General features: G+C 46.3%; 1 protein-coding gene across 1 annotated transcript in view; it reads right to left on the bottom strand.

Annotated features, from left to right (window-relative positions):
• COL22A1 (collagen type XXII alpha 1 chain) overlaps window positions 1-27,685 on the bottom strand; it is a 298,462-nt gene that overhangs the window by 78,442 nt on the left and 192,335 nt on the right. Inside the window, exons 34-39 of the mRNA XM_050800296.1 lie at window positions 27,282-27,335; window positions 23,784-23,837; window positions 21,925-21,978; window positions 18,201-18,305; window positions 17,391-17,435; window positions 9,499-9,576 (exon numbers count right to left, since the gene is read on the bottom strand). Coding sequence (XP_050656253.1) covers window positions 9,499-9,576; window positions 17,391-17,435; window positions 18,201-18,305; window positions 21,925-21,978; window positions 23,784-23,837; window positions 27,282-27,335 — 390 coding nt within the window. The remainder of the gene's footprint in view (window positions 1-9,498; window positions 9,577-17,390; window positions 17,436-18,200; window positions 18,306-21,924; window positions 21,979-23,783; window positions 23,838-27,281; window positions 27,336-27,685) is intronic.

Genomic DNA, 27,685 nt, shown 5'->3' with positions numbered 1-27,685 from the left:
TTGGCAGAAGACAAGACAAACTGAGCATCAAAAGGAAGACTAGCTGCAATAATTTAAAACACATCTAATGTGTTTATATCCCCAAGTTCAAAATTATTCTTAGAACAAACAACAACAACAAGCATCTAATTGGTCCTCTTTGCAAGATGCTAGGGAACCAAGTCATTATTTGAAAACAAGGGAAAGACTTCAAGCATTTATATTCTGCCTTCCATATGTCTTATACCACTGCGTATCCAAAGGGTGCTTTAGGGAACATTTGTCTATATAGAACTATTCCAGCTAATAAAGAAAGAATGAATAGAACTAGAATAGCACCAGTTTGCAACCCTTGATGTACTAATTGGTGGGAGCATTAGACACCACAGGGTGAATGCATCACAAAGAGGCTCCACCAGACATCATGTGCCTCCTACTGGATGAACGCCCTACTTGTGAAGTCTTGCCAACAACATCAAACCAGAATCCAATCAAGCCTCTAGGTCTGAGTACCAACTAAGCTGAACCACAGGGACAGAGGAACGCATTGAGCTATTACATTAACAAATTCCAGATGGTGGAAAATTCTATGAGACTAAAAAAAAAAAAAATTGAAATATCCAATCACTTGCTATACGTTTATTTGGATCTTAAAGAAACAAACAAAAAACACAGAAGCGTGACATGTATGAAATAATTAGAAATTTGAACACTGACTAGATATGTGATGGTGTTATGGATTTTTAAGGGGTATATTATAAAATTGTGGTTCTGTTTTTTAAAATTCTTATCTTTTAGAAACATATACTGAAATATCTACAGACAAAATGTGTCTGGAATTTGCTTCAAAATAATGGAAGGTAGTGGATAAGAGGAAAACCATGGTCATTGGCTATGGGATCCTGGCACTAGTTGTGGCTATATGGGTGTTTATTTTACTATTCTACCTACTTTTAGTATATTTGAATTTCTCCATAATAAAAACTTATAGATATACATACAGAGACACACATACATGCACATATATATCACACATATGAATACACTTACATGTGATGCACATGCACAGTCATGCTATTGGTGTTTTCTGACAATTATCGTAGTTTTACAAAACTGAAAGTCCCATATGGCTTTAGATATGTGAAACACGTTCTCTTCTTTCTCTGCTATCAGGCTGTTCTAAAAACCAGCTTCCTTTCTCTAAGAATTGATCCCCTCTTTGTTCCTCCTACCAAAGGCACAGATCTGAAAATAAAGTGAACTTTTATTCTCTGTAATCTTTGATCTGAGTGCCTCACGTGTGCGCAGGCCTACTGCTGCGTGCTGGGGTGGGTGGCCGAGTGGCTACAGGGCATGGAGCCCGCCTATGTGAAGCGCTCCAGGTGAGAGGGAAATCTCTGTGGTAATGATTGATCAGGCTCAGTGAGTCAGGGTTACAGGATGCCTAGAGCCACTGGCATCAGCCCCAGAGAGTTTGAGGAATCTTCACCCAGAGGGGAACAGAAGAAAAAGAGGTTTAGTGGGGTGGGGGCTTCACAGGTAGAGAAGAGGATGAGGCAGAGATATCCCTGGCAGAGGAGAGCACTAGGCCAAGAGGAGAAGTCAGACTCTGTGCTCAGAGAGCAGCACGGGTGCCTCCAGGAATGTCCCGGGGAAGCCGTGGTCTGAAGGAGAAGGGCCCGAGCACCTTGCTGGAGAGGCCTCTGAAGCTACCCACCAGGCAAGAGGTGGGCTCAGATCCAGGCTTTAGGAGGACAGCTGTGGCTGAGGAGTGGAGAAGGGGTCAGAGGGAACAGACCAGAGGCCCAGAGGCCAGGCAGCTGGGGAGACCAGCGGGAAAACCCACGAGCAATGCAGGGGCTGAGTGAAGCTGAGTGGGAAGTGTGGAAATGGAGAGCGGGAACTGTGGAAATGGAGAGCGGGAAGTGTGGAAATGGAGAGCGGGAAGCGTGGAAATGGAGAGCGGGAAGCGTGGAAATGGAGAGCGGGAAGTGTGGAAATGGAGAGCAGGGAGTTCCGGAGAGGGCTCGGCCATGGCCGTGGGGTCTGCTAAGGAAGCAGAGATGAGGGTCCCGGAGGCGGTCAGGGCAGTATCTGGCCTTTCCCATGTCTGGTACCAAGAAGCCTTTCTTATGCTGGCTTTAACTGTGCAGAACCAGAAACAGCCCAGGACAGCCCAGCTCCTCCCACCATGTCATGAAGGAGGCTCCTGGAGCCACAGGGACAGCAGAGGCTGTCTTCTAGCTTAGAAACAAAGAGCGCAGACTTCAGGGCAAGATCAACGCAGGGTCAAATGCCTGCTTTGTCTCTCACCAGCAGAGTGACCAAGGCCAGCTGCTTAAACCTCTCTGAGCCTCATTTGAAACCTGGAGACGATAATAGTAACACCTTACTGGACTGCTAGGAAGACTAGAGAAGGCAGTGGCATGTCAAGCCAAGTGCCCAGCATGTTAAGTGTGCCTTAGGAATTATTATTGAGAACAACAAAATAGTTTGTTTCATTTAGAAAGGAGAGTTCAAAATCAGAAGTGTCAGTAGAAACTTATTTTAAAACTATTAACTATTTTCTATCTCCATCAACAGAAGAAAATCCTAAGACCTTTTTGTTTGTTTGTTTGTTTGTTTTTGAGATGGAGTCTTACTCTGTCACCCAGGCTAGAGTGCAGTGGCACAATCTTGGCTCACTGCAACCTCCACCTCCCAGATTCAAGCGATTCTCCTGCCTCAGCCTCCCTAGTAGCTGGGATTACAGGAGCCCACCACCACACCCAGCTAATTTTCATATTTTTAGTAGAGATGGGGTTTCACCATGTTAGCCAGGCTGGTCTTGAACTACTGACTTCAGATGATCCACCCACCTCAGCCTCCCAAAGTGCTGGGATTACAGGTGTGAGCCACTGCGCCCGGCCATCTTGACACTTCACTATAAAAACTGTGGGAGGCTCAGCTCCTGGTTATACACAAAGCAATACAGGAGCCCTGGAGTCTGGGAGGTGGTGTGTGGCTTTACACCTTCCTCAGCCTCCTCCATCACTGCCCACAGGACGCAGCTCTGTGCACTGGGCAGGGTGAGAATGGATCTCAGTGAATCAAGCACTGTACATTCCTTGAGCATCGGCCACGGGGGCAAGGCCGGGAGCTGGACCCTGGGGTAACCATGGACAAATGCCCAGTGTTCTCAAGTAGCATCCAGACAAGATGGGAGTACTCACACCTAAAGGAATCTAGCCAGCCTAATTCTTGGGACAGCCTGAGTGACTTTGGTTCTTATGATCAAAGGAATTGGACTAAAGCAGGCAGATAAGACATGAGTTTAAATAAATAAACAAACAAACAAACACGGGCTAGACATGGAAGTCAATTGTACAGGAGTGATCATGCATATAAAAAGTCACTGGTAGGCTGGGCACGGTGGCTCACACTTGTAATTCTAACACTTTGGGATGCCAAGGCAGGTGGATGGCTTAGACTCAGGAGTTTGAGACCAGTCTGGGCAACAGGTCAAAACCTCATCTCTACAAAAAATACAAAACTTAGCCAGGCATGGTGGCTTGCACCTGTAGTCCCAACTACTCAGGAGGCTGAGGTGGGAGGATCACTTGAGCCCAGGAGGTTAAGGCTGCAGTGAGCCATGATCACACCACTGCACTCCAGCTTGGGGGACAGAGTGAGACCCTGTCACAAAAAAAAAAAAAAAAAAAAAAAAAAGTCACTGGTGAGTGTGAAGACTTAAGTGAACATGAACTTTCATTACTACAATTGACCCCTAAGCAACATGGGATTGAACGTGCAGGTCCACTTAAATGCAGATTGTTTTCAATAAATACCGTGGAAAATACTTTGGATATTTTCAACAATTTAAAAAAACTGTCAAATGACCCAGTGGCCTAGAAATATTGAAAAATTAAGCAAAAGTAAGGCATGCCATAAATGCAGAAAATATAGAGATACTAGTCTGTTGTATCATTTAGTATCATAAAATATACACAAATCTATAATAAAATGCTACAGTTTGTTTAAAATGTGTGCACACAAACACAGACCATACATGGCACCGTGACTGTTGAGAGAAATGTAAAGAAACATACATGCAACATTAAGTCATAACTGCATAAAATTAACTGTAGCCAGACCGTAGTACTATAATAATTTTATAGCCACCTCCTGTTGCGATTGTGAGCTCACGTGTTGTGAGTATCTGCTTAAATGCTGTGTGATTCTAATCATCTTTGCGTGAGCAGTCTCTCTCTCCAGTAAATCGCATTACCAAAGTAAAAAGTGTTCTCTCACAGTTCTTGTGTGTGTGGTTTTTTTTCTTTATTTTTTGTCATGTTTATTGCAATACTGTAAACACTGAAGAACACCAGAAAACCCATATGAAGCACTACAAGTGATGCTGGAAGTTCTCCCAGGGAGCAGAGAAAAGTCGTGATATTACAAGAAAAAGCTGAACGGCAGCCAGGCACGGTGGCTCACGCCTGTAATCCCCACACTTTGGGAGGCTGAGGCGGGTGGATCACGAGGTCAGGAGATGGAGACCATCCTGGCTAACACAGTGAAACCCCGTCTCTACTAAAAATACCAAATCAAAATTAGCCGGGCGTGGTGGCGGACGCCAGTAGTCCCAGCTACTCGGGAGGCTGAGGCAGGAGAATGACGTGAACCCGGGAGGCAGAGCTTGCAGTGAGCCGAGATCGTGCCACTGCACTCCTGCCTGGGCGACAGAGCAAGACTCCATCACAAAAAAAGAAAAAAAAGAAAAAAGCTGAATGACTTGATGTGTACCTTACACTGAGGTCTGCAGCTGTGGCTGCAGCCCTTTCCAGTGGGCTGTTCTTGCAAGCAAACAACACAAACTTATAGTATCGATAAATACTGTACAGTACTATAAATGTATTTTCTCTTCCTTATGATTTTTTTCATAACTTTTTTCTCTAGCTTGCTTTGTTGTAAGAATATTGCATATAATACATGTAACAAGCAAAACATGTGTTACTTGACTGAATTATCAGTAAGGCTTCCAGTCTACAGTAGGCTATTAGTTAAATACGGGGATAGTCAAAAGTTATACTCAAATTTTCAACTGTGCAGGGTCAGCACCCCAACTGCCACATTATTCAGGGGTTCAACTGTATGGTACCCCTGCTGGAAGAGTGGTTAAGGGCATTTTCTTGGAGTCAGAATGCTGGGGTTCCTGTCCTAGCTCTACCATGTCCTCATGGTGACTTCACATCTCTATTTCATCATTTGTAAAATGAAAAGAAAAGTGGAATCCACCTGCTAGAGTTTCTGGGAGAAACAAATGAGAGACTGTGAGATAAATGAGAGGTAGACATGGAGGCCTTTGCTCACTCTTATCCCTGCAAGTAGGCAGTTTATGTTGGCTGTGATTGCTATTATTCTAATATTTCAGTCGCTGTTATCTTTATTATTAATATATTATTACTTCGAAAGTGGGGGAATGAAAAAAAAACCCTTCTGTTAGGGCAGTTGAGATATTTGATTGCACATAACGGGGCCGTGCTTCCTGTCACTCTTAGGCTAGAAGGCCCACTGGAGGGCAGGGAGCCCGGGGATTCCGTCCCTTTTGTACGTGCGTCTTCAATGCCTGGACCCACTGATGTAATGCATCAGTACAACTAATTCCCGGGAGCAACGGTGAGAGGCTCAAAAAGGGAGGTCATTTCAGGCTGCAAAGTCTGAGACAGACATCAGGCAAACAGAATTGCTATGACATCACCAGGGCAAAGGCAGGGAAGCAGGTATTATCACCAGTATTATCATGTTGTAATCCTCCCAGTTTCCTTGATGCTGCTGCAGAATTTGCTGGCACCTGATCCATCAGGAAACTGAGGGCCAGGGTAGGAAGGAGCGAGTCCTGGGTTACATATGGGACCTTGTCTTTACAAACCCCAGCTCCTTCAGTCAAACTAACTTGGACTTTAATCTGTCCCAGGGCCTAAGTAGGCTCATTTTGTAAGCATCTTAAACATTGCTAAGGGAACATCAGAGGCAACCTGAAGATTAAAGGGATTTTTGTTTGTTTGTTAATATCTTGAAGCAGCAAGCCAAAACCCCCAAACAACGGCCTCATCATTCATCCCCCTGCCTGTGACAGTGCAGAGATTGGCAGACAGAGCTCCTGGCTCCCTTCCAGGGAGTCAGTGCTGCCCTGGATGCCAAAGGCACGGGAGCATGACACCACGGGAGGAAGGAAGCAAAGAGTAACTTCTTCTTCTTTTTTTTTTAGACAGAGTCTGGCTCTGCTGCCCAGGCTGGAGTACAGCGGCGGATCTCAGCTCACTGCAACCTCCACCTCCCACGTTCAAGCAATTCTCCTGCCTCAGCCTCTTGAGTAGCTGAGATTACAGGCATGCGCCACCACGCCTGGCTAACTTTGGTATTTTTAGTAGAGACAGGGTTTCACCATGTTGGCCAGGCTGGTCTCAAACTCCTGACCTCAGGTGACCCACCTGCCGCAGCCTCCCAAAGTGCTGGGATTACAGGCATGAGCCACCGTGCCCGGTCCCAGCTGGATCTATCCTTAATGTGCCTTCTTTGAGGGACCTCACAGAAGATTAATGGAAATGAATAAATCCTGCCCATCCTGCCGAAGCCACAAAGCAAGGTGTTGCAGGGGGAAAAGGACTGGTTTCAGAGGCTGTGGGAAGCGGGTCTGTATCCTGGCCCTGCCCTGGGCTGGCTACGTAGCATTGGCCAAATCACGTCACCTTCTGAACCTCACATTGTTTACCTGGAAAACAGTGACGTAGTGGACACGTCCGTTCCCTCCTGCCATGTTCCCTGGGCACGCACCTGCCCAGGGCTTTCTTTAGCCACAGGTGAATGCTTGGCCCAACCACAGGGAAGGCTGAGAGTTTCTGGGAGTCAACTCCCCAGGGAGCAGCCTCCAACCAAATACAGGCAGGAGGTGGTACAGAAACGCCCCAGCTCTTTCACTCCCTTTGCAGAACAACTCCGCAACAATGCCATGTAGTCACTCAGGGGCTGTTGCACAGGTGAGCCCCAGGTACCCACAGTGGCCATCTGCTCAGTAACATACCCTCCCCTTGGCTTGCTTGCTTTATCTGTCTCACTTTGTTACTTCCTAAGTAGTGATTTCTAAGATCACCTCCCAAACAAACTCCTTGCTCTTGAATCCCCTTCTTAGGGGCACTTTCATGGGATCCCAGCCTTAACCAAAGGATAAAACAACCTGCCCAGTACCAAGTGAGGCGGTAGATGTGGATGCTCTGAGGCCCAGCACAAGATATGACACAGGACCTCCCAGCAAACGGCAATGTTCCTGTAAAGAGGCAACTGCATCCCCAACGAACTTAACATGTACCCACCCCCAGGCTGACCCCTTCTTCACCTCCTCCACACACCTTTGCTTAGCTCAGCATATCTCTGCACCCTCTATACAGATTCCCAGGCCATTAGTGGCCTGGGCTGTGGCCAGAGATAGGATTTATGAAAATTCAATAAGGTTTTATCCACCACGGAAGCTTTTAATAAGTCCAAGTGGTAGCCAAGACACTAAAAACAGTTGATTTACAGCCTCTTGACTACAGCCAGCCAATGACTTTTCAGGTGGATTCACTTAGGCAGGAACATATTTCATGGGTGATTTTTGCTGGCTCTTCGGTGGCAGGTGAGGTGAATTGTGTCCGCCTCCAAAGCCAGCTTTCTGTAAGGGCTGATAAGGTGAATCTGCAAGGAGTAGACAGGGTCATGTAGAACCCTGGTAAGTGATGGGGGTGCCTCATTCTGGTTATGGGTCTGTAGTTTCACTTACAATCCATTCTCTATTCTAAGTGGCAATTGCTACATGAAGCAGCATCCTAACTCCAGCAGAAGGGGCCCTATTAAAGGAGAATTTCAGAAAGAAGAAGGCATCAACTATTGTGTTCTCTCACTGCACTTTTTGTTACAGTGTTCCTTCCAGTTACAAAAAGACTGAACAAAAATAGCCAAAGAACAAAGGTAAAATGAATGTAATGAAGTGGGCAATTTTAGCTGAGAATATATTTTCAGGAAAACAGTTTAACCAAACTAGACATTCCCAAGGGCATTCCACATGCCTCCTTCCATGGTTTTCAGGCAGATCTAAGAAGACACAGAGCTACCTGGTCTTCTTGCCACCATGAAACGATCCCTCATTGCGAGTGAGTAGAAATAACAGTGAGGAGGTGATTTCTGGTGTGGAAGCCAGGAGGCCTGCTTGAAAATGGGAGGACAGAGGAGAATTTCAGGGAGACAGTGAGAGGCCCAAGAACTACTCTGGATATAAGAGAACCACAGAAGAAAAGGAAAGGGAAATTTTATTTCACAGGTAATATTTTGGGTACTAAATTGGATTTTCCTTCTCATTCTTTGAGAGTCGTGCATGAAGAATGATATTACTCTTAATCACTCTTGGTCATGGCCTTCATTTATTGAATGCAAGATCAGACAGAAACTAGACCATGTATTACTCCAGTTTATATTCAAGTTGCATTTAATAAAGATAAAGTTGGATTGTGCCTTTGGGTTAAAATAATAGTAACAACAACGATAATACATGGATAGTTTAGGTATTCCATGGTTTAGCAATGGCATTTGAAAAGGATTGAGTATTTGAGCTTCTTTTAAACAATTGCAAGACAGGGCTTTTAAGGACAAAGTAAATGCACTTTTAAGGTGCATTAAGAGGGTACGATGTCTATCAAAGAAGGGACTAAACAGAAGAAAAGGCTTCAAGGTTGTAAACTGGTCTTATGTCCCAAAAACTATCACTCAGTAAAGGAGGAAAGAAAATATGTGTTCTTTGTGGTACAAAGGGGAGAATTAAAAGCACTGGGTGGAAACTACAGGATACCATAATTTTATTCTCAATGAAAAAAAAATTCTACTGAATTTCCATTATCTATGGAAATATATTTTTAAACTGCAGAGCCAGATGCACTGGCTTTGAAAGAAGCATGCCTTCTATTTCTAGAGGCATTCAGGTGGAGGCCAAAGATATTGACAGCAATCCTCAACCTGAATGGGGACACACTTCATTGATTCTTAAGACCCTATAACTCAAAGTTTTAGCAATTCTTAAAGCTATCACCCCTAGTGAGTTTGTAAACACATAATAGACTGATGTGAATTATTCATTAAAACTAGTGGTGGCTCACATCTGTAATCCCAGCACTTTAGGAGACCAAGGTGGGTGGATCACAAGGTCAGGAGTTCAGACCAGCCTGGCCAACATAGTGAAACTCCGTCTCTACTAAAAATACAAAAAATTAGCCGGGTGTGGTGGCAGGCACCTGTAATCTCAGCTACTCAGCAGGCTGAGGCAGGAGAATCACTTGAATCTGGGAGGCAGAGGTTGCAGTGAGCCAAGATCACACCACTGCACTCCAGCCTGGGTGACAGTATGAGACTCCACCTCAAAAAAAAAAAAAAAGAGTGTTTCTGCAGGCAGGTCCAACAGGAAATGGCTGTATGTCCTGAAAGCAAGTAAGAGCTGGATAAATAAGGACTTACAGGAGGGCCAGCAACCCCTACGCCTGGGTCACCACGGCTGCCAGGAGAACCAGGGATCCCAGGAGCTCCTCGATCCCCCTAGAAAGAGAGAAAAATAAGATCAAGAGGTCAGTGCCAGGAAGGAGAGGGCTAGGGTGCAAAATGAATCATGCTTCTTCTAGAATCCTGACTGCAGGCTTCTCCTGCCACCTGGCCTCCATGGGCCATGCTATAGTCTACCCAAGCAGCTCATCATCCCACTCAGCCCAATATTCAGGGACCACAGCCATCAACTCAGATTATATACCTTTCAAGGATGACCATTCCTGGACCAACCTTGACCATGGTTCCAAATGTGATTATAACAATATGGCCCTCCCCATGGAAGCATTGTCCAAATCTACCATGCTTTCTTAAAACCACATCAAACCCTCATCCTAACTATACCCCAGACTTACACACGCACCCACATTTCAATTTAGATCCCAAATCACACATAAATTAATTTATGAATTCACCAATAATTTATCAAGTACCTACATTTTCCACATCACCCTTCCGAATGTGGGAGTGAGGAGCCTAAAGGGGACCGAGATAAGACCTTTGCCTTCAAGCATAGTTAACAGTGTGGACCTGGGTGTCAGAGGCCTGGATTTAAGTTCTGGTTTCAACACCTATTAACTGTTAACTTAGGAAAGTGATGAGTTCCTATGCTTTAGTTTCCTCACCTACAAGGGGAACAGGACAGGAGCTGCCAGGTCTGCAGATGTTGTGCTCATTCAATGAGATTATGCAGAGAGAGTGCTTGGCACAGAGCCTAGCACAGCACTCAACATGAGCTAGGAGTTGTGTTTGCTTCTGTTCTCATTGTACTGCCATGCTGGACTTTGATGGAAAAGGAAAAAGGAGGAAGAAATTGAAAAAGGGAAGAAATTTTGTTTGCCATTTCCTGGAGAACAAAGCTGAGGCAGAGTCACACCTTATTCATAATTTCAAAATCCTCAGCCCTTAAAAACAAGTGTTTACCTCAACTCAGTTGGCAGCAAAACCTGACTTGTGCTGACACACACTATTTGCAGTCTTTGGTTATTCCATTTTGCGTGAACATTTACATATTTTTGTCGCCTAAGGATGAATGAGCTTGACTGGGGTGTTGCCCCAGATACTACCATAAATGTCATTAAGTGTATATTTTGCATATTACTACCTTTCTAAAATTGAAATTAAATTTGGCCCAAAACACACATGGCCCCAACAGTTTTGTGTAGGAGGCTGTGATCCTGAGCTTATTTAGCCAGCTGAACCACAGTCAAGCCTGAGGCCAAGATGGCAGGTGATCTTGGCTCAAGCCACTTAATATCTCTGGAATAAGTTAACTCATATGACAGAAACAGCCTCAGAAGCTTGTTATGAAGAGCCAAAGAGATAATGTTGCAGTTAATTAAGACAGAACTCGATATTGCTAGGTAGTATGTTGCTTTATTAAGGTTTGGGTATTGTGCATTATAAAACATCTCATTAATGACTCTAAGATGATTTGCCTTTCCTATAGTAAAACCATTGCCTGGATGAGTACATAAGCTATATATTCACTCAACTAATGCTCATTCATTCACTGCAAACCATAATCTAGATTCCAAGCCCAGAAGATTACTCAGTCATAAGTCCTGCCCATTGTCAATACTCAGTGCTAAGTTCGGAAAAGAAGGGATGTTCATGAGGATATGAAGGAGCAGACCTTGCAAAGTTCTCACAAAAGATACAAACCAGTATCTAAATCCCTCACTAGGTCTCCTTGACATCATTTCTTCCCCTGGTCCCTCTAGGCCTCTGAGTCACAGTACCTGCTGTTTCTGAGTCCCTAAGAGTCAGCAACATCCCTTGCCTTGCCCTCATCTCTGCCAGGAGTTCCCTCAAATTTTCTGTATATTCTCAATTAGTGTAATCTGTTTCTTTAGAATAATATAATATGAATGGTTCTTGGAAGTTCAAGATACTATGGATCCCTAGAAAATCTAACTCGTTTCTATGGGGAGGTTGGGGAATAGAGGGAGCAAAAATAAATAAATAAATAAAACAAATATGGAAACAAGTGTCATGAACTAAGAATGACCGTCATGACCCATGATTTATCTGTCACCAGCTCATTGCCGCAGTGGAGAGGGGCATGTAGGAAGGTTTCAAGCTGGTAGTGAGGTGATACTAGGTCCAGTCTCAGGGCCAAGTCAACCTCATCCTGTGACCTTGGGTAAGTCCCATAACCTCTCTGCATCATTGGGTCCTCATCAATTAAAAAAAAGTTCTACCAAATCCCCATGTATCTTATGAAGACATTTAAAAACAACTCTATACGCTTGAGAAATACACTGTATATTATGGTTGCATTATTATCACTTATTTATTATTTCTTTATTTTTGAGACAGGGTCTTGCTCTGTCACCCAGGCTGGAGTACAGTAGTGCAATCATGGCTCACTGCAGCTTCGACCTCTCAAGTTCAAGCAATCCTCCTGCCTCAGTCTCCCTCATAGCTGGAACTCCAGGTGCGAACAACCATACCTGCCTAATTTTTGAAATTTTTTGTAGGGACAGGGTCCCATTATGTTATCTAGGCTAGTCTCAAACTTCTGAGCTCAAACAATCCTCCCTCTATTATTACCTTATATGCAGAGGTAGAAGATAGAAAGTGAACTAAACACATATAAATGTCAGATAAATCTATATTCTTTTGCCCTTTGGTTTTGCTTTTACAATCTTAATGCAGATCTTCCTGTTGTTCTTATTTTCTGTTCTAGTTTGAAGCAGAAACTGTCCCTTTCCTGTCCCAAGGCCATGGTCCATGTACATCCGCAAACCCTGACCATTGCAAGCTAAGTCATGTCAACAACCTAGTTTGTATGCTTCCATGGTATTTGTTTGCTCTTCGGTTTCTTATACATGCTATTTCCCCTTGTCTGAGATCTTCTTCCATCCATGTTCTAAGCTTCCAAAGCCTACCATCAACTAAGACTCAATCCCATTGTTTTGTTGTTATAAAGCTGCCTCTGCCTGTCTTGCCCTTCTGTCTTTTTGCAAATGGTTGCATAGATCTTCATTGACCTTAACATGTTGCCCTCCCAGTGCACAGTTGTCTGACCCTCTGACTTTTCTGCAAGCAGCTTGAAAATAGAAAATCTTCATTCATTTCTTCATCCAACAAATGTTTACCAAGTACCTAAAATAATTCAGGCCCTCTATTAGGTACTGGATCTATGAATCTCTGTATCCACAGTGTCCAGATTAGGGTCTGAGACAGGTGGCAGCTAGTAACCATTTCTTGGATGCAGGAACAAAAGAATCCTGTATCAGTCACTCTGTGTCAGGCATTGGGTTCTGCCTTTGACCAAAATAAACTTTTTCAGAGGAAGGAACATGATAGAAAGGCCTCTCCCAGCCCAGTCTGGAAGCGTGGAGTCACTGACTGCTTGCTGCTACACTAGGTCTGGCTCCATTTGTATGTTTATGGTCCACTGTGATGCTAACAAATTCCCCAAAGAAATGACCTTACAATTTCATAAACTGAAACTTTCAGAAAATGGCCCCAAGAAGAGCAAAAAGACCTTAATGTTCTGACAGGAAAAGCCAGAAGGCTAATGGTTAAGAAAGAACAGAGCGCATGAGCTAGAATCTGCAGCACAGTGTCCAAGGAAGAGATGTGGGAGGAAGGAAGTGTGGGGGTTGTAGATGGAGAATGACATTTATTGAGCAACATCTGTGTGTCATAAGATCATGGATCTCCTGAGGAGCCCTGTAGGGGTTAAACACTCTTTATTCCTTCATACAGAAAGGAACTGAGGCTCAGAGAGACAGAGCTGCTTGAGCCACCTGCCTTCAAGTCATCTGCCTTGTAGGTAGCTGAGCTGGCACTTTAACCCAGCTCTGCATGAAGCCAAAGCTTATTTAGCCTGCTAGAAACAAGTGCCACTCAAGAGAAATACTGGCATCTTCAAGAGTCTTCCTGCAGTTAAAAGGGATTAGGAAGGGCCAAACGGCAGCCAAAGAAAACCTTCAAATAACTCCCTTCCTTGATTTCCTAAGGAAATTTCCTTAATTTCAATCAGCACCTGGGACAGTACCAGGGCAAGCCTTGCACAAGTCACCCTCTCTGGGATCTCTCTCTCCACCTCTCCCTAGCTTCCCCTACTTCTTACCTTCTTCCTCTGGCTGAGCAACCCATTCTACAACTAAAGATGACCTTAAATTCCAATTTGTCTTCCCAATGCCAATTGACTATGGAACGCTTTCTAAGCCACATTCTGACTTACACATTTACACAATATCAACACTGGAATGGGTCAAGTGTTTAGACATCTCACATTTTAAATAAGAGTAAACATTTGGCCAAAGGGGCAGTATGACTTGCCCTGAGACTCACGGAGTTAAAACCAATTGGTCAACTAGACCCATGTCAGGAGTGTCTGCACTCCTCCCCCAGGGGGGTCTCAGCCTGCTTCTGCTCTTTAATGCTGCCTCCCCCACTTCCCCCAGGCTTCCTCCAACAACTGCGTGCCTGCAGAGATAGACCCCTGCTTTCTTGCTGCAACCCCACAGAGTGATCTAATAATAAGGATCCAAGCATAATCATAATAATTAATAATAAGGTCTAAAGCAGACCCCACAGGGGATTCAATAATAAGGATCATGAATATTTAGTGAGCATGCAACTGTGACCAGCACCATGCTAGGCAACTGTATGTATATATACTTGTATGACATCATTTATTTTTCCCCCAGACTCTGCCTGTGAGTTAGGTGGTAACACACTCTGAGCCTACCCATCAATGGATCACTAAGATCCCAAAGATACAGCTACATAATAAACAGGATAAAGGGGAAAAAGGTCTCCTACTATTAGATCAATGGTCATAAAGAAGGAGCATTTGAAGCCACTTTGCTGCTCCACCATTTCTGGTGCCCTCACCTTCCTGTCTTCCAAGAGGCTATCAATGCCCTCTAGATCCTAACGCCCTCTAGGCCCTGAGGGTCCCTGAGGTCCTCCTCCTCTAAGGGGAAAGAAGTGGAGTGCTTGAGCACTGCAGATCGGACTGGACTGTGTGTACCACATCACAAGGGAGCCTGCCACATATCTTCAGATTGGTGGTTAATGCACAAAATCCTCCAGAATCTAGGTCCTAATTCCTTAATCTGCCCCTCTCCATATATACCCACTGTTCCAGGCATGTGGAACTATTTTATATGCTCCCACAGTCAGGCAAAGTTAGTCCCAATTTTATTCCTCAGAAAATGAGGAGTGGTTATGTATTTACTCATAACACACAAAAACATTTTCCCTTTTGAAAAATATTTTGATTGTGAATATCACTATTAGGAAAAAGCACATGGGTCTACATTGATCAAATTAGTGTAAGCTTGGGATGCTTACAGAGAGCACCTCACCTGCTTGAATAAGGGGAAACCATGAAGCAATGAAATGTAATATAGATAACAGTAATTATTCCTGGAGCCTCAAATTTTCATATCTTGCACATTATTGTAAGCAAGCCTCTCACATACAATTTTAGAAGCAATACACTCTGTGTTTATGTTGTTGAGATCCCAAAGGTGCAAGCATAGAAAGAAATAAAAAGGGGGAAAAAAGGCCTCCTACTGTTTGGAGAATGGTTTCTGGGGCTGGAATAAAACTTTCAGTAATAGCAGTGTGTGTGCATTCCAGAAGTGTTGAATCTTTAAACACTCAGGTGGAATGCATGGTAATAAGCTTTGGAGAAGTGCCAGCTGACTTAGACGGTGGCTCAAGGGACGGTGACAGAAGACACTGAAGGCATCTAGGAACTTTAAAAAATTGTTTTCATAGACATATGCAAGTGTAAAATAATATAATTTTACAATAACACTTTTATTAATATTTTGAATATGCACATCAAATGAAAGCCCAAAATGTACATATTCTCAAGTCAGTCATTGACTGTTTCACCCACATTTTTAAAAGTTGATGCATCTGAGTTAGTCAAATAATTTTCACTGGATATGGGCATACTTAGAGCTCATGGTCTTCTCTGAACACATTCTGCCTCAGGCCTCAGTGTCTTGCCCTGTTAATTCCCCTGCCAATGACTCCTCCTTCAACTTCTTCCCCTCTAATGGCTAATGCACTTTATTTTATTTTTATTTATTTATTTATTTTTGAAATGGAGTCTCCCCTGTCGCCCATGTTGGAATGCAATGGCATGATCTCAGCTCACTGCAACCTCCATCTCCTGAGTTCAAATGATTCTCCTGCCTCAGCCTCCCAAGTAGCTGGGATTACAGCTGCATACCACCATGCCCAGCTAATTGGTTTTATCTTTAGTAGAGACAGGGTTTCACCATGTTGGCCAGGCTGGTCTTGAACTCCTAACCTTGTGATCCACCCACCTCAGCCTCCCAAAGTGCTGGGATTACAGGTGTAAGGCACCGCACCTGGCCCTACATGCACTTTAAAACCGGGACAAACATCTCCTCCTTCAAGAAGCCACGATAACGAAACCAAGCTGGGTTAGCGAGCCCCCTCGGAGCCCACACGTGCCCTGAGCTACCCTCTCTCCTAGCACTCGTCTACTTTTTGTCTGTTTACATATCTGTTTACCCGGCTGAACTGTGAGCCACTGGAGGTCCTGAAACACAGGACATGCACTGCTGTCATCCCATAACCCACCTTAAAATCTGACACATGTGGTAAGAAACTCAGTAGACATGCAGTGAATAAAGTAATGAATGCATTGGTAATTGATTGGTAATTGATGCGTAAATGAATGAATGATTCAATGTAGAAGGTATTTTAGGAAACTTCCCTGTCCACTCAGGAAATTTCTCATAAGAACACTTCCCCATGAAAAAAGTCGTATTTTCTGAATTGTGGGTGCAACCGAATTGAGGAAGAGACTGGTTGGTATTTAGCAAGCATTTCTCTTTTCCTCCTGTGTGCCTCAGCAGGCAACATGCCCCAGTCTCCCCTGTGTGACTGTCATTGGGTGTTGGTAGAAATGAATTAGCAATCTCCAGGTCTGGGCCATAATATCTTCCCACAGGGTTCCCCACTCTCTTTATTATTGTTGCACTCCAAGAATTCAGTAGAAAATTCTGAAACTTTAGAGGATGGAAGAGTCATGGGATTCGAATGTGACCACTGAATGGCTATGCGGGTGAGAACTTCCCGCAGCAAGACTCCCATAGACCTAGTGTCCATGAGATACGAACTTTTAGTGTGTTAAGCCTCTGAAATTTCGGAATCATCTGGTACTACAATGAGACTCATAATTCAAGAACTGCTTAGACCTATTGCTCTGCCGATCGAAAGTCAGTGTCTCCTGCCACTTCAATTAATGGTAAGTATTTATTAAGTACTGATTATATGGCAACTACTTCAATATAACAGTTAAGAGTGATAGAACCAGCCAGGTGCACCGGTTTTATCCTCTCTCACACCTGTAATCCCAGCACTTTGGGAGTCTGAGGCAGGTATCACGAGGTCAGGAGTTCAAGAACAGCCTGGCCAACATAGTAAAACCCATCTTTACTAAAAATATACAAAACAAAATTAGCCGGGTATGGTAGTGCGTGCCTGTAGTCCCAGCTACTCGGGAGGCTGAGACAGGAGAATCACTTGAACCCGGGAGGTGGAGGTTGCAGTGAGCTGAGATCACACCACTGCACTCAAGCTTGGGTAACAGAGTGAGACTTTGTAAAAAATTAAAAATTAAAAATTAAAAAATTAAAAAAAAAAACAGTCCTAGAACCTTTAGTCAAATGGAATGCAATGAGCTGGGAAACATGGAAGTGGACTGAAGTGACCGGAGATGTTTATAATTAATTTTTCCATGTTCTCTTTCTAAGGGCAACTCATGGCACCCACGGTTTTCTTGGACAAGCACTCACCTTGATTCCTAGGGGTCCAGGGAGTCCAGGTGATCCACGGAGTCCCTGGGGAAATAAATAATACAAGGACAATCATGGAGCTGAGGGTGAACACTGACTCATCCACCCCGTGCCAGGCTGACTGCATCCTCTGCTGGGGACCCAGAGATGGGTGAGACTCTCCCTAGGACCTGACTTGCACAAAAGAAACAGAATCCGGTTTTGAGCCCCAAGGCCCTGGATATGAATTCCGACTCTGCCTCCTACTGCCTCTGTGTGGCCTTCTGGAAATCTCTTAGCCTTTCTGTTTGCTTTCCCGTTGAAGAGCCTTATTGTATAGACTTGAAGCAAGTAAGGGGCAAGGCCTCGTTTCAAAGCAGGCTTTGAAACCTTCACTTCAGGCTGAAGGGCTTTGGCACTCACAGCCACAATGAAAACCACGATTCTAGGAAGTCTTGGCTGAAAGCACCAGAGTAGACCAGAAGTCCTTCTCTATGCATACACTTGTCCTGAGCTGTGGGGATGTGCTTACCTGACTGTCTCTCCATGAGATGGGAGCATCTCCAGGGTGCAGACTGTCTCATCCATCTCTGTGTCCCCAGCACTGGCCCAGGCTGGCATTTGGCCAGTGGTCCATGAGGATGTGCTGCCCTAGCCTGAACCACATTAGAGCAGACTGTTGGACCCACACACCACCCCTTTCCCAACCAGGCCCCTTTCATTGGCCACGGTTCAATTTCTGTAAAGTTTGGCAGTTAGATGTTTTTCCTTTTCCTTCTCTAATTTTCATCTGGTTTCTACAGGCGAAGGGACTCCCGACCTTCCACTTACCGGCTCTCCATCCTTCCCTTTTCCGGGTGGCCCAGGGAGCCCAGGAACACCGGGATCTCCCCTGGGACCAACTGGCCCTGGGCTGCCTTCTTCCCCCGCTGAGCCCTGGAAAGAAAAGTAGACATTTCCCAGGGTCGATTACCCTCAGCACGAAGCTTTTCCACGGGGAAGCAGCCTGAGTAGGTTTGTAGGTTTCCTGGGACTGCCCTTATGATTTTAGAAGGCCCATGCTTTCTGGGACACAGAAAGATGGACTGTGTAATGCATATTATAAGTTATATCGTGTCCCCCAGAATTCGTGTCTTGAAGTCCTAACACCTACTACTTCAACGCACAGATGTGATTAAAGTTAGGATGAGGTCACACTGGAGTGTGACCCTCCAATGGGCCTAATCCAATCTGAGTAGTGGCCTTTAAAGAAAGAGGCATTTGGTCACACATGCATAGAGGCAAGACAACACAAATACACAGGGACAAGACACCGCCAAGGAGCCAAGGAGAGAGGTCTGGAACAGATGTTTCCTTCACAGCCCTCAGAAGGAGCCAGCCTGCCAACAGCTTGACTGAGGACTTCTTGCCTCCAAAACTGGGAGAAAGTACATTTTGGCTGTTTAGGCCACCCAGTTCATGATACTTTGTTACTGCGGCCTTAGTCAATCGATTCAATAAAAAGCATGGAAAATGACAGGACGTTCATGAGGACCTCCCACCCAGTGCGGGCAAATCTACTTCCGGTGCATCTCTTACAGATCGGCCCTCATTTATGCTTGAACTCCTCTGGGAGCAGAGACCTCACTACCTCTCCACACTGGGCATTCCTTTGTCAGGCAGCTCTGTTACGTAACATTTCTTTACACTCAGCCTTCTCTGAAATCTTCCCAACACTGGACACTCAGTCTGTTCCCTGAACCCTGCAGACACAATCCAATCCCTCTTACAGTTAGGTTTTCAACTATAAGAACAGAGCTTAAAGCTACAACGGAGAGAGCAAGGGAGAGAGAGCATGAGAGTGCTAGCATGGGCACCGGGGTCTGTTCAGGGACTTGGGATTTAAGCTTGCTCCAGGCCAGTGTTCATCTTCTCTGACCACAGAGCTCTGAGCAGTCCTTGTGGCGGCCCTGGCTGTGGAACACTAGGTTGAGCCCCGCGAACCAGATGGATTCCTTTCCCCAGACGGGGCTGCCCTGGGCGGAAGCTGCAATCGCAATGTTTCCAGACATTCTCAGATGGAGCAGGGGTAAGGTAAGATGAGCCAAGGATGGGCAAAGCAAGGATGGAGAGGGCCTCTCTCCAAGCCTGGAGCAGGATCAGCTTCCCCTAGCCCCAGGACAGACCCTGCACATGGTGTGAGAGGGAAAAAGCATGCTGCAATGTCCGGGATTTTTACCACTTTGCAGAGCCCTAGAGGTTCCTTTCCAAGTTAAGTCCCGGGCCCGGCCCTCAGCCTGGGCTTCTGCTCAGCCAAGGGAAGGCATTTGGCTCCCTCTAGAGGCTCAATATGGCAATAGCCCACTGATTTCTGGTTTCTGAACATGCACCTGTTAGTCCTCCTAAGATGCCTAACATCTTGGACATCCCCTTCCAGATTACCAACGTCCTACTTACAATGTGCCATCCTTCAGACATGGTATAATTAAGGAATACCAGATGAATCCAGACGTTTTTCCTTTGCTTAATCTAGGCAGTCTGAAATGGTATTATTTTTTTCAAAAAATGAATGTTTGCACCTGTATTACATAAGGATTATTGTTGTTATTTTATTATTATTATTATTATTATTATTATTATTATTATTATTTGAGATGGAGTCTCACTCTGTCACCCAGACTGGAGTGCAGTGGTGTGATCTCAGCTCAAGGCAACCTCCGCCTCCCAGGTTCAAGCGATTCTCGTGCCTCAGCTTCCCAAGTAGCTGGGATTACAGGCATGTGCCACCATACCCAACTAATTTTTATATTTTTAGTAGAGATGGGGTTTCACCATGTCGGCCAGGCTAGTCATGAACTCCTGACCTCAAGTGACCTGCCCACCTTGGCCTCTTAGTCCTGGGATTACAGGCGTGACCACCACACGTGGCCCATAGGGTTATTATTAAGCCTATGATCAACACTCCAAAAACTCAAGATATTTTTCATAGATGTGTTGATCATTTTTCTCTGCACTAAGCTCTTTTTTTCTGGGAGACATGTAGCTTAAAATTGAACCTTCCTGCCAAAAGGCAAATGATATCTCCTCTTGGTAAATTATGCAAAAACATAAAAACTGAAGTGATTCTTTAAAAGGTACCAAGTAGAGTGAACTTGAACTTGAAATAATTCATGTTAAGAAGTTTGGTCACATGTGTGCTAGGAGGGACCTCTGTGGACAATCCATGCCCCAATGTTGTCTCTTCCTGTCCATGGATATAAGCGTGATCTGCTCACGCAGGGAAGGCAGGATACATCCACATGTCACCTGTTATCTGCTGAGCCCACTGCACACGCCTCCCCAATTCGTCTGCTAATCCTCACAACCTATGATCAATGTGGCATCATCCTCATTTTACAGAGGAGAAAATGCAGGTGCAAAGAGGATGCCCTTTATTTAGATCAGGGTTTCTCAACCTTGGCACTATTGACCTTCAGGGAGGATCGTTCTTATTAGGGGAATGTCTTATGCACTGTGAGGTTTTTACCAGGCTTTCTGGTCTCTACCCACTAATGCCAGGAGCAGTTACTCCCCTTAGTGGTGACAACAAAAAATATCTCCCTGGGTAAAAACCCTCCACTGAGAATCACCTTTGTCACCCTAGCTTATATCAATGTAACTAGGGCAAGGGAGCTGGCATTTGACTCAGGTCCAAAGCCCTGAATCATTCAAATGAGTGCGTCTGATTTCCTGAGCACTGGCTCAGTGTCACCAATTACCCTCAGAGTCATTTCCTACGGTGTTACGTCAGAGAAATGCAAAATGGAACTTAAAAGGGTGTAGATTCTCCTCCTTAGCCTCTGGGTCTTTTTTGTTTTTGTTTTTGTTTTTTTAATTGGGGTGGGAACATGTGACTCTCTTCTTAATAATTAAAATCTTAGGCTGGGTTCGATGGCTCACACCTGTAACCCGGGCACTTTGGGAGGCCAAGGCTGGTGGATCACTTGAGTCCAGGAGTTTGAGACCAGCCTGGGCAACATAGTGAAACCCCATTTCTACAAAAAATTCAAAAACTAGCCAGGCGTGGTGGTGCACACCTGTAATCCCAGCTGCTCAGAAGACCGAGGCATGAGAATTGCTTGAACCCCAGAGGCAGAGGTTGTAGTGAGTGGAAATCACATCATTGCACTCCAGCCTCAGTGGCAGAGTGAGACCCTGTCTCAAGAAAAAAAAAAAAAAACTCATAGCTTGGGAAGGTTTACATGTGTGAGCATAGATGTAGAATGGATAAGTTGGTGTACTGAGTTGAGAGAGAACAGGATTTGGAGTCAGACAGACCTAGCCCTGTAGCTCATTTGCTATGAGACACAGGGCAAACTAATTAACTTCTCAGAGTCTCAGTCTCCACATCTGTCGAATGGGCACTCGTCTGATTCTCAGGTCTGTTGTGAGAAATAAATGAGCCAATGGGATGGCACCGTCTCCCTCTCCCTCCTACTTAATAAACCCCTTCTGATTGCAGAGTGAGCTGCTCCTTCAGTGCCTGTAACAAGTTGAGGATATTCGCTTGTGTGCTGAGAGATCACATTAGTCTTACCTTCTCACCACGCTCCCCATCTTTCCCAGGGGGGCCTCTGAGGCCAGGAGCACCCTGTGGAAAGGCAGATTACAGATGTGGTGAATTTAAAGATGACTGGTCACTCTTGGTGGCTCGTGACCCCCAGGGAAGAATCATCAGGTCCCCCAGAAGTCAACGACTACAGCTCCCACCCAATCCCATCCCTTATTTAAATTCCCCAAAGCTCCATCTCCTCCCTGCCCGTGATTGCTGCTCTCCCAGGGGGCCTGGCCTTATAACCGTAAACATCAGAGCTCTTAACAGCAGGTATGGTCTGCTGGAAGCTTTGCCACCTGCTCTGGGCTATGAACTCTCAGAAGGCACGGCCTGGCACAGTGAACACTGGGAGGATGAGGATGGCCTTAAGAACCCAGCCTTAGTATTGTGGCAACTGCTCCAACAGTGTCTTTGGAGTCCCCCAAAGGTTGACTTTGAGACATGGTTTAAGTGCAAGTGTCCCATGGATGCAACAGTAGGGAAACAGAAGTAGAAAGTGAGAACACCCATGCCTGTAATCCCAGCACTCTGGGAGGCCAAGGCGGATGGATCACTTAAGGTCAGGATTTCAAGACCAGGATTTCACCAACATAGTGAAACCCCATCTCCACTAAAATACAAAAATTAGCTGGGCATGCTGGCATGCCCCTGTAATCCCAGCTACTTGGGAGGCTGAGGCAGGAGAATCACTCCAGCCTGGGAGGCGGAGGTTGTAGTGAGCCGAGATCATGCCACTGCACCACAGCCTGGGCGACAAAGCAAAACTCCACCTCGAAAAAAAAAATAAATAAATAAAAATAAATACAGCAGGGGAGAACAGGCAGCAAGAAATACACTTGCTGGCCACTGGAGCTGTCCTGCTGTGACTCTGGGATCCTGCACAGGATATACCCTCAGAGTGACGACAGCTGAGGACAAGCGATCTGAGCTATTCTGCTGGTGCTGCTGCTGGCCACACATCACATGGCCTGATCACATGCACTCTAGAGGCCAGAGAAGATCCTCAGCCAGAAGAATGCAGGCTGGGCTGCCGGAAGCCTCTATGTAAAATAGTAACATTCCTCCAGCAGGGTTGCTGTGTGGATTAAATAACAAACACATGTAATATGCTTAGAAAGATGTCTGGCATGTATAAAGGCTCAGTCCTCTAAGCTACTATGCTTATTACCTATAAAGGTTTGATGAAGAAACAGGACTGACCTAAATCTATTGTGTGGGGGGGGGAAATGTTGCCCTTGACTAGATGTCATGGAGTGTTTTGTTGAACAATGTTCAAGTCTAAATTGGTGTTTATGGTGAATCTTAAAGCTGGTCCTTTAGCGGACACCTTGGGCCTCGACACGGAAAAGGCAGAATCTCATCAGGCCAAAAAAGACGCAACCCTAAAGGTGAAGCAGCCAAGCTATTGTCTCCATTTTGCAGTTAAACTAGCAGAGACCTCAAGGAGTAGCTTGCCAAGATTGTCAAGTCAATTAATAGAAGAGCTAGGATTCAAATCCAGGTCTCCCAACAGCCGTCAAGGGACCTTTGACTTCTTTAGGTTCATTTTGTTTCTTCTGAAACAAACTAGGGTGTTGATTCCAACAACAGTGAAATGTGAAGACTTTCTGCAGATGCCAACAGCTGCATTTACCCTCTAGATAGCTGGCGAGTTGCCTAGGGCTCAGGTGTGTGAACTCTCTGGGTGGTCTATGTTAGGACAGCCGTGTCTTCATCTGGACAATGGGAGTAAGGATGCCTACACCTCTGGCTTTTGGGAAGGATACATTAACTAGCTTGGTGGCTGGGCAGTGCATATGCACAGCCAGCGCTGGTATCCACGCCCTCTCCCCATTACTCACCACACTTCCTGGAGGGCCACTGGGACCGGGGGGACCGACATGTCCAGGAGCACCCTGTTCAGAGACAGAAGTTTGGAAAGGCCAAACGCATTGGTTATAAGTAGTTGCTCCAACTCTCTCTGCAAACCTGTCTCATACTCAATTCACCACGATGTGCTGGAACTGCTGCTGACCTGACAGCCCCTGCAGACGTGAACCTTCTCCCTAGAGGGCCGTGGCGTCTCAAGCACCAAGCCTCAGGTGAGTGGGCTTCTGGCACAGAGGTGAGAGGCAGGAGGGCAGGAGGACTCTGGAAGTTCCTTAGAGCTAAGGGACAAGGGTGTGGAGGAGCCTGGGGGTGGGCAGAGAGAAGGGCTGGGCCCTAACCACAAAAGAGGATCTCAGGTGAGGTTTGGCCTTATCCTAAGTGCCTGAGGTAAAGGAAACATTGAAAATGAAACAGTTCAGATCTCAGTGGCATATGTATGTGTGTGTGTGCGTGTGTGTGTGTGCGCATGCACGTGTGCATTTTTGTAGAGATGTGGGTATGTGTGCGCGTGTGCGTGTGCATGTTTGTGGAGGTGTGTCTGCTTGTGCATGTGTGCATGTTTGTGGAGGTGTGTGTGTGCGTGTGGGTGTGTATGTTTGTGGAGGTGTGTGTGTGCACACGTGCGTGTGCATGTTTGTGGAGGTGTGTGTGGAAGCGCATGGGTATGTACACATTTGTGGAGATGTGTGTGTGCGTGCATGTGCGTGTGCATTTTTCTGAAGGTGTGTGTATGTGTGCGTGTGTGTGTGTGCATGTTCGTGGAGGTGTGAGTATGTGCGTACACATCTGCATGTTTGTGGAGGTGTGTGTGTGCGTGTGCATGTGCATGTTTGTGGAGATGTGTGTATGTGTGCACATGGGTGTGTGCATCCTTGTGGAGGTGTGTGTGTGCATGTGCGTGTGTGCATGTTTGTGGAGGTGCATGTGCGTGCATGTTTGTGGAGGTGTGTATGTGTGCGTGTGTGCATGTTTGTGGAGGTGTGTGTGTGTGTGCACATGCGCATGTGCATGTTCGTGGAGGTGTGTGTGGGCGCGTGTGTGCATGTGCACGTCCGTGGAGGTGTGGGTGCATGTGTGCATGTTTGTGGAAGTATGTGTATGTGTGCGCCTGTGTGTGCATGTTTGTGGAGGTGTATGTTTGCACGTGTGCATGTTTGTGGAGGTGTGTGTGTGTGCATGTTTGTGGAGGTGTATGTGTGCGCATGGGTGTGTGCATGTTTGTGGAGATGTGTGTGTGCATGTGCACATGCACATGTTCCTGGAGGGGTGTGTGCGCGTGCATGTGTGCATGTTTGTGGAGTGTGTGCACGTGCACGTGTGCATGTTTGTGGAGATGTGTATGTGCACGTACGCATGTTCGTGGAGGTGTGTGTGTGCGTGCGTGCATGTTTGTGGAAGTGTATGTATGCACGTGTGTGAATGTGGAGGTGTATGTGTGCATGTGCACATGTGCATGTTCATGGAGGTGTGTGCATGTGTGCATGTTTGTGGAGGGGTTTGTGTGCATGCGCATGTGCATGTTCACGGAGGTTGTGTGTGTGCATGCATATGTGCACGTTCATGGAGGTGTGTGTGTGTGTGTGCATGGGTGTGTGCATGCTTGTGGAGGTGTGTGTGCATGTGCGTGTGTGCATGTTTGTGGAGGTGTGTGCGTGTGCACATGCATGTTTGTGGAGGGGTGTGTGTGCATGCGCATGTGCATGTTCATGGAGGTTGTGTGTGCATGCATGTGTGCACATTCATGGAGGTGTGTGTATGTGTGCGCATGGGTATGTGCATGTTTGTGGAGGTGTGTGTGCATGTGCGTGTGTGCATGTTTGTGGAGGTGTGTGCATGTGCGCGTGTGTATGTGGAGGGGTGTGTCTGTGCATGCACATGTGCAAGTTCATGGAGGTTGTGTGTGTGCGTGTGCATGTGTGCATGTTCGTGGAGGTGTATGTGTGTGCATGGGTGTGTGCATGTTTGTGGAGGTGTGTGTGTGCATGTGTGCATGTTTGTGGAGGTGTGTGTGCGTGTGCATGAGTGCATGTTTGTGGAGGTGTGTGTGCGTGTGCATGTTTGTGGAGGTTTGTGTATGTGTGTGCGTGCATGTGTGCAAGTTTGTGGAGGTGTATGTGTGCACGTGTGTGTGAGTTTGTGGAGGTGTATGTTTGCGCATGTGTGTGTGCATGTTTGTGGAGGTGTATGTGTGCACGTGTGTGTGTGTTTGTGGAGGTTTGTGTATGTGTGCACATGCGTGTGTGCATGTTTGTGGAGGTGTATGTGTGCACGTGTGTGTTTGTGGAGGTGTATGTGTGCGCATGTGTATGTGCATGTTTGTGGGTGTGTGTGTGTTGGCTTCGACTGGAAAATCAGGTAAGAAGTGGGTTTGAACTAGAACTTGATGGCTGGGCAATGATCCATGAAAGGAGATGTGGGTGAGGACATCCAGGTGGATCAACATTATGGGCATGGGGAAGCAGGGAGTTCTTACGGCCCTGGAGGCTGCCCATGTTTCTTCCAGGCCTTGTTCCCCACTGTCCCTGGGTTTTGCATGTCTCCAGGGTCAGGACTCATGGAGAACACTCCCACCATCCTCCTTGCCTACACTCCACTTCCATTCCCCTCCAGGCCAGGCTGGAACCAAGGCTGTCTTCACGAGCAGGGAGGAGCTGCCATCTGTTCCCGCTGTGGCATCCACACTTGTCACTACCTTGGCACACCCAGTTCCGATCCAGCCATATGCATGGTGGCCTGGTCATATCAGCACCCTCTAGCTGGTACAGAGCCACCCAGCGGCGGTGCTAGGAGCAGACTGGACGTGTGCTGCAGCTGCTCCTCTTGCCAGCACCGCTCCACAGAGACCCGGGGATGAGTCAGCCCATCCTGCCTCCCACCAGCTAGAGATCTCCTGAGATCTCTGGCTCTGCACCATGAGACAGAACCCAACTTAGCTCCAGGAACAAGTGCCAGCCCCCACAGGGATCAAATACACCCTGGATCTGGCCCCAAGGATGGGTGAGCCAGGAGCAGCCGAAGAGTGTGCTTACGTGCTTATGCAAAGGTGTCCGTGTATTTTCCTGGCTGCATCTGTGTGTTTGGGGTTGTGTGTGTGTGTACATGTGCACACGTGTATTATAGGATGTGTATTCTCTGGTTTGTAGAGTATGTGTACGTGGTTGTGCATGTAAGCACACTTACTGGAGTAACAACCTCACCTGCGAGTGGTGGTGCGTGTGTGTCTCATCCACATGTGCGTAGAAAGAGATTTCTTTCATTCGCTGGGCATGTGGACAAAGCCAAGAAATGCTACAAAGGTGGTGGAGGCCAGAACCTCTCTCCGTGCTGACTCCAGCCAACCACTCGAGTGTGGGTGGACCTTTTGGGCCACGTCCCCCTAGCTAGCCCAGAGCTGTAAGCCACAGAGCAGACACTGGGTGGGGCCTCCCTCCGGGGGTCCCCCACAAGGCAGGCGGATCATAGGGACTCACAGGGTTTCCAGCTGCTCCAGGAGCCCCATGTGCACCTTCCTGTCCCTTAGCACCCTGCACAGGAAATAAAAGAGGGGCGGGGGTAAGAGACCCTCAGTGATGCTGTCTTCCCACACGCCAGGGAGGTGTCGGGATACCGTGCTCATCAGAAGCATGATTCCAAACTGAAGGGGTCAGGAGCGCTGTCTAAAAAGTGAAGAAAACCACTAATTCCTGGCCCTTTGTTGGAGCTGGGTATATCGCGATTTCATTCCTTCCTCACCGCCGACCCAGGGTATAGGGGTCAGCACCAACCCTTCGTAGAAATGTAGCTCAGAGGGGCTCACACAGCCATGCAGGGTCCCCAGTCACCCCAGCAGGGTCTCCCACCATAGCACAGAGTCTCCCAGAGAACCAAGATCCAG

Source organism: Macaca thibetana, chromosome 8 (genome assembly GCF_024542745.1).
Source record: "Macaca thibetana thibetana isolate TM-01 chromosome 8, ASM2454274v1, whole genome shotgun sequence".
Lineage (NCBI taxonomy): Eukaryota > Metazoa > Chordata > Mammalia > Primates > Cercopithecidae > Macaca > Macaca thibetana.
The sequence above is the reverse complement of the archived record's forward strand: the minus strand, read 5'-3'. Positions and strand labels throughout refer to the sequence as shown.